At 42.8% G+C, this 12,364-nt stretch overlaps 1 protein-coding gene across 13 annotated transcripts in view; it reads right to left on the reverse strand.

The window, feature by feature from the left end:
* LOC310709369 (membrane cofactor protein-like) overlaps positions 1–12,364 on the reverse strand; it is a 55,870-nt gene that overhangs the window by 20,489 nt on the left and 23,017 nt on the right. For all 13 annotated transcript variants that reach the window (XM_083508909.1, XM_083508912.1, XM_083508908.1 and 10 more), the window contains one exon: positions 4,901–5,089. In XM_083508909.1, the coding sequence (XP_083365035.1) occupies positions 4,901–5,089 (189 nt within the window). The remainder of the gene's footprint in view (positions 1–4,900; positions 5,090–12,364) is intronic.

Raw genomic sequence — 12,364 nt, forward strand, 5'->3', positions numbered from 1 at the left:
TCGTGAAGCTGAGGCTCCAATACTTTGGTCACCTCATGAGAAGAGAAGACTCCCTGGAAAAGACCCTGATGTTGGGAAAGATTGAGGGCACAAGGAGAAGTGGATGACAGAGGACAAGATGGTTGGACAGTGCTCTCGAAGCTACCAGCATGAGTTTGACCAAACTGTGGGAGGCAGAGAAAGACGTGCTCTGGTCCATGGGGTCACGAAGAGTCGGACACGACTAAACAACTAAACAACAACAACATATTATTATTAAAAGAGAATTATATGAAAATGATTTACCGTTGGTATATTACTCCAATGAAAATGGCAAAAATGTATAGATCAAGCTCCTATAAGTGTTGGAAGTGTAAAGAGAAGTAAGGCACATTTTATCATTTATGGTGGAACTGTAAAATAGTTAAAAATTATTGGGAAATGATATATAATGAAATGAAAAAAATGTTTAAACTAACTTTTGTTAAAATCCCAGAAGCCTTTTTGCTAGGAATTTTAGGTCAAGATTTGCCAAAGGGGAAACATAGACTTTTTATGTATGCTACAACTGCGGCAAGGATGTTATTGGCACAAAGATGGAAAAGCGATAAAATACCAACAAAAAAAGGATGGCAAGAAAGACTTACAGAATATGCTGAAATTGGAAAACTGACAGACTAAGAAATAAGGACAAAAAATCCTTTAAAGAAGATTGGGAACCATTTTCGGTTTATCTACAGAAACAATGCAAAGAATTGGACTCATTAGCAGGTTTTGAGTAAACATTTACAAATAACAAAATTTATATAAATTATAAGATTAAATATAAAAAATGAATGGAAAGGAAATAAGCAGGATTTGATATTGAAAATAAACTAGAAAAAGGAGGTTGAGGGAAGTCGGGGGGGAGGGGAGGGATAATTTGGGATTGGTGAATTATGATATCTGTTATAATGTAATTTGGGGGGGATGGAAAAATTCTAAACATTTTTTTTACATAAAAAGAGGTGGTCTGGGCTCCCCAGCACATCCTTACACACCACCCAAGCTTGCATCCCTAGGAGGTAATTTGGGTGCTGCTCACATCTCTTGAGACAGCTGGATGCCAACAACACTACAGGAACCATGGTCATTTCCAGATGACCTGTTAGAGCATTCATGCTTTTTGTGTGTGTAGAGAGGTTATACAACATTGTGTCAAAAAACTGTTATACCACAATCTTCAGTACATTTTCCTGTCACACTTTACTGCAAGAAGCCTATTTTTTAAAAGCAGCAGGTTTGCTGCACAAAGGCACCAAATACACTGCGCTGTCTGAATTTGTGGGTATTAGATTGGATCCCACCTGCAAAATAGAGACAGTCTGGAAACACTCTTGAAAATACTATCTTCTCTAACAGGTATCCAGTTTTATTGGTTTTTCATAATAAGGTCATCTGTTGGCTGCATCCGGCCTTTAGGGTTGTTTCTTTTCTCCGTCACGAGTCGAAAGCAGCTGAAAGATCATTTCTTCCCTTATTGTACGCTTATCCTTTTGTCACCTCTGGCAAATAGATGTTCTAAGTTTTGTTAGTGCTGACACTGTCTAGTATCAAAAAAGAAGACACCTGAGATAATTAAAAATTCTCTTTTGTTGACTACAAAGTTGTAATACTGCTTCCATACCCTTGTGTTTATCTCAAACAAAACTAAGGCATTTTGTTCAAATAAATTTAACAGTTATACTTTAATTAATTAATTAAATTGATCTACCAGCCTTCATATGAATATGACAGGGCAGTTAAGTACAGTGGTGCCTCGCAAGACAAAATTAATCCGTTCCGCGAGTCTCTTCGTCTTGCGGTTCTTTCGTTTTGCGAAGCACGGCTATTAGCGGCTTACCGGCTTTAAGAAAAAGGAAACAAACTCGCAAGAACTCGCAAGACGTTTCGTCTTGCGAAGCAAGCCCATAGGGAAATTCGTCTTGCGGATCGACTCAAAAAACGGAAAACTCTTTTGTCTTGCGCGTTTTTCGTCTTGCGAGGCATTCATCTTGCGAGGTACCACTGTACAGTACTTTTAAGTACAGTAGTTTTGTGTGCCTACTAGGCTATTGTGCACTTATATTCTTAAAATAATGAAGTCATATCCAATAAGAAAACATTGTGCATATTTTCCGGTCAGTCCACCTCATGCCTAGAATGTCAGCCCCCCCCCCCCAAATTCCTTCAACTTTTCAGAAATTTTACATTTCCAGCCATGGTGGGGGAAAAATCAGGCTGGGGCAGCATCTAGTCATTATTTTAAGTTGAGGACCTCCAAAATGCTAAATACACAAGATCCTTCCCACCCGCTTAAGGAAAACAGCTGTCATTGCTGACACCTCTCATCATCATGATATCGTAAGAATCATAGAATTGTAGAGTTGGAAGGGACTCCAAGGGTCATCTAGTCGAACCTCCTGCAATGCAGGAATCTCAGCTAAAGCATCCAGCTAAAGAAGCTAGTTCAACCTTCAGGTCTAGTTTAAACATCTCAGGAAAGAGGTTGCTGTAGCAGCTGCCTAATACAATTTCTATTCACTATTTATTTACAGCTAATTGTTGTCCACGGAAGCTTACTATATATTTAATATAAAAACACAATAAAGCAGAGAAGACTCACTAGGACACGGCCAAGAGGTATATCGGTTTTACCGTCATTCTTAGATGTTTTGACAACCACTCTGCTGCTGAATCTCCTGGCCTGGAAATGGGTGCTAAATCAGCCAGATATAAGTCCCTTATAGGCCAGGCATTCCCACAGGTCTGGCGTTGCTGCCGATGTCTCTCACAGCTTTGGGCTGTGAAACTGAGGTGAACCAACTATTAACTACTGGTTAATTTTTTGCTTTTATGAGGAGAACTCTGGTACTTGGAGAAATTAAATAGGAAAAAAAGGTTTTATTTTACAGAACAAAACTGGTAAAACAAAGGATGTGTAAGGAGATAGAAATCTTTCAAGAAACAGACTATTTATATTAAATTAAATTTAGTGGATGTTATAGGCTTCCAAAGAAGGTGGCACACACACAGCTTCTTTTCAGTTATTTCACTCCAGTTCCTAAAACTTAATTGTATAGATGTTACAGCTTAGGTCTTAATACTTGGGTTCTTCAACATGGTTTCCCAACCTTTTATAAATCACATTCCTGAGGCTTCTTACTGAATGGAGACCCAAGTAGAGTGTTCCCTAAAAACTCTTTCTCCTGTCCCCTATTCAATTTCCCAGTTTTTCTCTTGTCTGTATACTCCTAAAAAAGGCACTTATCACTATCTTTCAAACTAAGCTCAGAGACTTCCTTCCCTGGCTACAGATATGATCCTCAGAACAGATCCCTCTCACACAGCTCAGGAGTTATGCTCCTATCCAGCAAAACACAAAGAACATCAACTCTCAACTGCCTTTCCTTTTCCCTCCCAAAGTGCTGACTTCCCCTCCCTCAGGCAAGCTGCACCTGCAGCCAGCGCCCTACAAGCTACACCACCCTGGTGGAATTTCGCAGCACTGCATCACCACTCTGGTCTTTCTGAGCTTTACGTCACAGTCGTATACTATAAATACATGACACAGCCTCCTCAAAAATCCAATTAAGGTGTGTTAGGTGGGCAAGATAGGGACTTAAGATCAGATAGAGAAGGAAATGAGCAACAGATATGAGGTACTGGAGAGTAAGAGGTTGTTCAGAACATAACAAGGAGCAATAAATTCCTACTGGTTAATTGTATGTTAATTGAGCAACCTTATAAATTTGAACAGAATTAGTCACATGAACAAAGCTTTGGAAAATAAGATGTTATAGCTAGTAAAAGTTATTTAATATGGCTTAACAATCAGAACAGTATATCAAACATGTTGACATCTCAAGGCCATTTTTAAGCCTTTTTTGGGTCAATCTCATCTTTTATATATTTGGATTGCTTGAAGCAGAACCCTCATCTATGTGTAATCATTGTTAAATTTAAAAGGGAATACTTCAGAGATATGCAAGAAAAATGCATTTGAATGCAGAATGTGGCAATGAATAGAGAACAGGAGCCTACCATTACATCTAATTCTAGAACTAGGAAGGACACATCATGCTTAATGTAACACAGGTTCAGTTTAAACACAAGGAAATACTTTTCTGTGTATGGAACTTTGGAATCAAATTAAATAATGGCCAACAGTGCAAAGGACAAGAAAGAAACCGCATTAGAAAGAACAAATAGGACCAGCCACAACAAAATGCTGTGATATTCCGTCACCTTCCAAGAGAAGGTTTGTAGACAGCCAGTCAGGCCCTTTCTCCACCAAACAAATTCATCCTCTCCATTCAGTTCCCACCCCCGGCTGTTAGCCAACCACCTGATAACCACCTTATCAGCTACTTTAAAATGAGGCTGCATTTTAAATTGCATTTTAAATTGGGTTGTTTTTTTTTTCCTCCCCCCCCCCCTCTTTTTACCCTATTATGTTTTTACAGTGATTTTATTGGCATTAGCTGCCCTGAGCTCGGCTCTGGCTGGGGAGGGCGGGGTATAAATAAAATTTATTATTATTCTTTTTATAGTTCATGTTCCATCTTCATCAGGCTATTTTTGCCTCTTTAGTTTCTTAAAAGTTGTTATTTAGTACTTCTGCAAACTTTGGGGTTCTTCCCAGGATGCTATTTCTCTGTTCTTGTTTCTCAGAAGCACCGCTGTGACTACAGTCCCAAGGGCATCCACAACCTGTCCACCACTGGGAGGAGTAATACTTAGAATATTCTAGTTTCCCAATTTAAGGCCTCAACATACTACAATAGAAAACCCTTCTGTATTATTTCCTAACTTTTTGAAGTGTCTGGATCTCCTCTAATCCACTGCTCTGATCTAAGGTGGTTGTTCGATAGTTTTACATATTCTGCAAAGTGAAACTCACCTTGACAAAACTTTGGATTTTCTGTTGACCATCTTGAAGTGGCAAGACACGTAAGAGAAAGAGTCACTCCAGGAATAGGCTCATAACCTGGAATGCAACGGTACTGCAAAGTAGTCCCAACAGGATAACTGTCTTTTGTATCGCCCGTCCGTATACTTGCGTTAGGTACATTTAGATGGGTGCAATCACCTGGAAATAAAAATTGATAGGAAGCTTAGAAGCTATGGGAGCGAAGTCAAGGTTCATTGTAGCATTGAACACTAGATGATTCATAAAGAAATGTCTACGAGATTTTCCTCTAATGGGATCTAATGAGAGCCATGTCCTAATAGATTCCTGGATTTCATTTACAGAGCATTGTTGGAACAAGACTGGCAACAGAAAGACTTACAGAGCAATCATAACCATAGCTACCTGGAAGTAAGCCCTACTGACTTCATTGGGGCTTGCTTGAAGGTGAGGATAGGACTGCAGCCTTACTGTACTGGGCCAAAATCCTGAAAGATGAAGGGGACTATCCACTGAAGCATGTTTAATATCCCATTGCACACACTGCTTGTGAGTCTAGTGTCAGGTTGCCAAAGAATTACATGCTTTTCAAAAAGGCAGTAGCTAGCTGAAATGCTTTAAGAAAGAAAGAAACGTATTTCATCATACATTAAGAACTATTTTCTTCACAACAAATTTACTAGAGCTGTAAGCAATTAACTATTGCAACATTGGGGGTTTTTTAAGGATCTTGAGTAGATGAAAACATTAATTAATTTTGCAAATTCTTACATCTATGTTTTCTTCCTCCAATCCTGTGATGCAATCATGACAAATCCCCAACAAAATCCTAGTTCATTTGAAACCTTGCCTGTGACCTTTTGGTTGACCCTAAAATACATATATTATTGCCAAAGTATGGCCTTCAGCTTTTCAAGAATTAATACACAATCCTCTTATTGGAAGTGAGGCGATGTACAAAAAAACATATTTACCTTCAGCGCTTCATACTTGGCTATTCCTGCTTAGGAAGTTTTGGAAGCAACAAGATAATGACACCCTTAAATTTTAGTGACATATAACGCACCAAATAAATTTACATGTTTTGTAGTAACTGCAAATGTCATTTGGAATGTTAGGCAGCTGTCTCACTACTACTTCAAGTCCATGCAATAAAAATTGTATTCAAAGAGACAGCAAAAGGAAACAAACACATAGTATTCAAATGCCAGGCCTGTCCAGCACATGTCCAATGTGCTTATAGAGCATGCTGCAGTGTTCAAACCAAGGTATGTTGTGAATACCATGGATGCTCATTTATGACACAAGCTCTTGCATCAGGTAGGCAGGCTGTCACTTTTTTATTAAGAGCCCTCCCCTGCATGCAGTGATCTTATGTGGCTCTGTGTCTAGCACTGCCTGGCTGCCTATCTTAGTACTGACATCATTAGTCAAGGAGGCTCCCTGTTATTTGCTTTTGACTCTTGAAAACAGTACAAGATAAAGGAAGAAGAAAGCAAAAAGGACCCACACCAAGGTCAGGGAAGCTCTGGGCTTGTCCAGAATTGCAACACATTATTCATATGCCCCAGCAGCATGTCAAGAGTACCGCATCCAGTATAGTTAAAGGTCTTATGAAGTAAGGCCTAGAAAAACGGAAGATTTAAGGGGAGACGTGGTGGCTGTTTCCAAATATCTGAAGTGCTGTCACAGCAGAAGGCGGAGCAGATCTTTGTTGCTCCAGAAGGCAGAATATGAACAAACACGTGGGAATAGTAAAAGAGCAAAGTTCAGGTAAACATAGACAGGCTCCTAGTTCCCTCCTGCCCTGGACGCGGGAATTGCCTTCGCCATCCCCAAGAAAGCCTTGCTTCGCCCTCGGACATGATTCGGCTCTGGAGGGAGACGGCATCCCGAAGGCCCCCCCCCCGCCTCACCTTGAACTCTGGACAGCGAGGAAAACAGCAGCAGCAGCAGCGCTAACGGAAACCGCCCCCTGCCTGGGAAGCCGGGAAGAGGCGCCATCGCACGAGAGAGAGAGCCCGGAGTCAGAGAAAGAGAAAGCGCCGCCGCAGCTCCCTCCGCAGCTGAAAAGCAAAGCGACGGAGCGGGCCCAGGAAACGACGACTCGACGGGAAGGGAGAGGCGGCGGCGCGCTTTTCCGGCCAAGGGGCGTGAGCAGTGGCCTCGCCTCAGAGGCTCCGCCGAGAGGAAGGCGGGGGGGGGGGAGCCACAGGAGGAACCGCCTCCGCCGTTATTGGTTCCCGGCATTAGCTAACGCCCCAAGGCTGCTGCGCGCGTGCTGGTTGGAGGTTGCGGGCAAGAGCGCGCTCGGGATTGGCGGGTGAAAAATGTGGGCGAAACCATAACTGAGGGGGAAAGGCGCCCTGTTGTTTAGGCCTGGATAAAAGCCGTGTGCTCTCTGACCCCTGAGAAGAGATAACGGGCTCCGTGCATGGCAGCCCAAGCTGGGGCGTGTCCAGCTGCTCCTGGTGTTGGGACTGGGGGACTGGGGGACCTGTAATTCTCAGAGTGGTTTAACAATCAATCCCACTTCCCAAGAAACCCTGGAAATTAGCACTAGGAGGGGAATAAGAGCCCCCTAACTCTCAACGCCCTTCCCAACTACATATCCCATGACTGTTTAAAGTGTTATTGGTTGGCATCCATCTGCCTCAGGTGACAATGGAGGAGTGTGCCCTTAGGGGTGAAGTCAAAGTGCTGGAAGGCTGCACTGCCTGCCTATGCTGGAGTAGAGTATGATGCAGTAGAGACATGTTTTCTTGCATCTGGGGCAGATGAAGGCATCCTACTTTAAATGTATAGTGCAGATAGGACCTAAGTGAACCCCACAGTATTGCACTCTGGTATCATTTCCAAGCAGTCGCCCTACAGGGCCTGGTACGGCCCGGCTACTGCTATGGTTTCAATGAAGCAAGAACTGTATTTTTTGCACCATAACACTCACTTTTTTCCTCCTAGAAAGTAAGGGGAAATGTCTGTGCGTGTTATGGAGGGAATGCCTACGGGTGGCATGCCTACGAATTTTCCTCCTCTAAAAACTACGTGCGTGTTATGGTCGGGTGCGTGTTATAGAGCGAAAAATACGGTATGTAAAGTTTTTGTAATTCTCCTGTTCTCTTCATTAGTTTGGCTTGGAAGAGGATTGGGCAATTCTGACTGCCACTATCCATCCACAAGCACCAGTGGCGTAGCATGGGGGGTGCCAGGGGGGCCGGGCGCAACATCTGGGGGGGGGCGCTCGCTGCCTCTGGAGTCGCCGAAGAGCCTCCGGCGCAGGCTGTAGCAGAGCCCCATGTCTCATGGAACCGACAAGGTGTGCGCGCGCCCGGGCTGAAGGCGTCCGGCAGGCAGCGGCTCTCAGCCCCGCGCGTCAGGGCCGCGGAGGACGCGCCAGACAGCCCCTCCTCACAGCCCCGCCTCCGCTGCTGCAGCTGCTGGGCCATGTTGCATTTTACTTGCCTCTCTGCCCCCCTCCTCCTCCGGGCAAGCGGCGTGGTTTGGGCGGCAGCGCCAGCGGCAACTCGCCTCAGATCGGCAGGTTAGGGGTTAGGGGGGGCGCAAATTACCTGCCCTGCCCCGGGTTAGGAGGTGCAAATTACTTGCCTTGCCCCGGGTGCTGACAACTCACGCTACGCCGCTGACAAGCACTACCCCTGCAAACATATGCACACAATCTGGCATCCATCTGTCTCAACAGGCAATGGTGTGTGCCTCCAGGAGTGAAGCCGTCTGCTGCATTAGCAGCACCAAAGTTACCCCCAGGGTGCAAGCTTGGGCAGTGTGTATGGAGGTCCTGTGCTGCCTAGACGATAAGACCCCCATCTTGGTCACGCTGATAATGGTCTAAAGGAAAGCAGAGCAGTGTTTTGTATCAACTTGGCTGCAGGAGTTGTCAGAAGGCGCCCTCCAACTGTCTTAGGGATTGTACTACATATTTCTGTAGTGTTTACTCCTTAACAGTTGAAGAGTAAACAGTTGGTCCCTTACCTTTCCCGCCCCAACCTGGCCACAGTGATCCATGTGACAGTCACCTCCAGGCTTGACTACTGTAATTTGCTCTGCGCGGGGCTGCCCTTGAAGCTGTCCCAGAAATTCCAGCGGGTGCAGAATGCTGTAGCGAGGCTCCTCACGGGGTCTCTGCCATGGGAGCATATTCACCCAGTGCTTTTCCAGCTGCACTGGCTGCCGGTGGAGTACAGGGTCAGATTGAAGGTGCTGGTTTTGACCTTTAAAGCCCTTCACGGCCTAGGACCCTCGTACCTACGGGACCGCCTCTCCCGGTATGCCACATGGAGAGCCTCAAGGTCCATAAATAGCAACACCCTAGTGGTCCCGGGCCCTAAGGAAGTTAGATTAGCTTCAACCAGAGCCAGGGCCTTTTCAACTCTGGCTCCGGCCTGGTGGAACGCTCTGCCTCATGAGACCAGGGCCCTGCAGGATTTGATTTCTTTACGCAGGGCCTGTAAGACAGAGTAGTTCTGTCTGGCCTTTGGCTTGGAGCCAATTTGATTCCCTCCCCCTCTTTCTTTTTTCTTTTCCTTTCTCCTCCTGCGATGAGGCTACATTTTACTATTTTAATGTTTCAATATTTTAATGTTGTATTTTAATCTTGTTTTTAAGTTACATTCATTCAACTTGTTTTTATTATTGCTTGTTAGCCGCCCTGAGCCCAGAATTTTGCTATGGCAGTGGGAGAAAAGCAGGAAGTACAAATGCAACATTGTTCTTCTCATGTGTTTATCTTTCTTATGCATTTATGTTAGCTAACAGATAAGGAGTAATCTGATTAGCTGGATTTGCCTACTTAGGATAGAAAGCAGTATAAGTGATGAGGTCAAATTCAATTCCTTGACATAGGGACTGGCATGACGACCACATTCTTGGCAATCCTGCCAAAATAATTGTTGTTACTCCCTTTCTGAAGAACTGTTGCATCATCCAAAGCAAAGCAAGGTATGAAAGCAGGGTATTTTTTTTATTTGTCTTACAGCCTCACCCACTCTCTGCTTTGCATATATTCATGTCTTTCACAATATGAGGAAATGGGGGATAAGTTTTATAAAGCAACATGAGGAAATAATAAAGAGTATAAATATCTCTAGAAAAAAATTACCAGTCTACCTTTATGTCATGGGTGCTGCTTAAACTGTTCTACCCATTCATTTTTCTAAGGCTGATACCTTCAGCTGCTTACCAAACCTTTGGCACTCACTCTCTCTATATATACAATGCGCAGTTCTTGTTCACTCTGTGGCATGATACAGTAAATATAAGTATTGTCATTGGGTTGTATTTAATACTAGTCCTACTCCAAAAATGATGAACATGGTTAACTTAGTTAAATGGGTCTGAGTAAAACTTAGTTATCTTTTAACCCTGAGATCAAAAGCACTTAATGAAATAAAACTTATTATCAGTTTACATTGAGCAGCAAGTAATACCTCTTTGTTGTGTAGCCTAATGGACCAATGTTAAGACTTCCTCTGGGATACCAGGCTTCAAACCTCCATTCGGCATGAAGCTCATTCAGTTCCTTTGGGTAAGGCAATGTAACATTACACCAGGTCCAAATCTCATTTAGCAGTGGGGCTGCTGCTGCTTTGCCTATAATAAGCCTTGTAGATGGAAAACAAGGTTTTAAAATAGTGTCTATGCCAAGTTGCCAGGTCACGTGACTGAGCTGAACAAGGTAAACAGCCTAAGTCCCCACTCTCTGGTCCTGCCTCAGAATACCCCTTTTGGGGGGACTTACACTGGCTTCAGCGCAGCCAGCTGAACAAGTTACACCAGTGAATCATCTGCTGAACCAACATAGGAGCCTCAATGCTGGTTGAGCCAGGTATCTGTAGCATCCTAAGGTGCTTTTCCCGGCAGACCTTGCCATAGCACTGCCCACTTAAGTCACTCTTTCGCAGCCTAACCTACAGATAATGTGAGATAACCATATATTAGCATCTTGGAAGAAGGATCTTGATTTAATATGCTGTAAACCGCTTTGAGATTTTTCTTAAAAATATAAAGCAGTATAGAAATTAAATAAATAAACTAAAATAAAAAGGGTGGGATAAAGTAATGAGCAATAAATGAATTATCATCCTGAAGGTCTGTTGGGACATCCAGATTTTGTATAATCAAAAGAATTCTTCAGATATTCTGCTTTTTCCTGGAGCGTAACATTTTAGTTCCCTCAAAGAGGAACCATTTCATTGTGTTGTTGTGGTAATTGCTACAAAAGTATTTTAAATAAGATGAAAGCAGCTTTTCATCTTTCTAAATCCTTCACCTTTTTTAGAATGCTGAAATTTCATGGTGAAAGGAATTGTTCTGTGCATTATGAAATTAAGTCTAGCATCTTATGGGATTAATGAGTAATTTGTTGACACCATTATAAACTCAGAGAGTTTCCCCACGCTCCCAAATCTAATCCTGTATATAATGTTTTTAAAGGAAAAATGGAATAAAAATGTAAAAAGCTAAAAAAATATGGATGGATATGCTCCCCCCACTCAGTCAACTATATATTTTCTCCCCCAACACACACACACACACACACACCCCTGCATAAACACAGGAAGGCTGAAATTAGGGTGAAGGGAGGCTGCTTTATTGTTACTGAATAGTGCAGCGGGCAGACCAGATATACAAAAAATATATTTGAGAATAATACTTAGGGAGATTTTTGCCTAAGGAAAATCACTACTGTCAGCTGCCCATAGGCACAAATGAGTAATTTAACCCTTCCATGGTTAATCTATTTCCACATAAACTAGCCCATAATGATTTTTAAAGTAAATATAGTTTATGACTTAAGTGCTGACTTCAGAGAGACTACCTCGTGGCACTGTAGAGGATGTGATTTCCTTTTATAAAACAAACAATCTGATTCTTTTTATTGGACAGACTATTTAAAAAAATGATGTTATCTTTCTGAAATGTTCAGTACGGATGGGCACAGTACTGATGTCATGAAAATGCTCAGTTCCCACACCCTTTCCGCTTTCTGACTTCTTCCTGCGGTTGCTGAACAGAGTATAGCTAATAATATATTAGCAATTGAAGGACACAAATGGATGTGTTCACACCTGCCTTTTCAAACAGCTTACTCCTGCATTAAGTTCAGCAGTAAAGTACTTCACTTCTATAATATTTGTTTGGCTTTCAGTGGAAATCAATAACTTCCTTTTTACTGTAATGCTGTCCCTATGCCAACAATAACAGTGACTTTACTTCCTGGTTAGAAGTCTTATTACTTGCTACAAAAATGCAAAGCAATGGAGAGAAGACACTCAAGTGAGGATAAAACACCCCGTTAAAACTTGCTTGCGTGAATGGGCAATAAATAACTAAATAAACATGTTGTGGAGCTGTGCATTTGACCCCACCCCTGATGATGTGCGGTTCCTCCTGGCCCCACTCCAACCTGAAGCAGGGAAGTCCTTATGCCTTTTCTAT

The sequence above is a fragment of the Podarcis liolepis genome (genome assembly GCF_965112155.1).
Source record: "Podarcis liolepis genome assembly, chromosome: 6".
Classification (NCBI taxonomy): domain Eukaryota; kingdom Metazoa; phylum Chordata; class Lepidosauria; order Squamata; family Lacertidae; genus Podarcis; species Podarcis liolepis.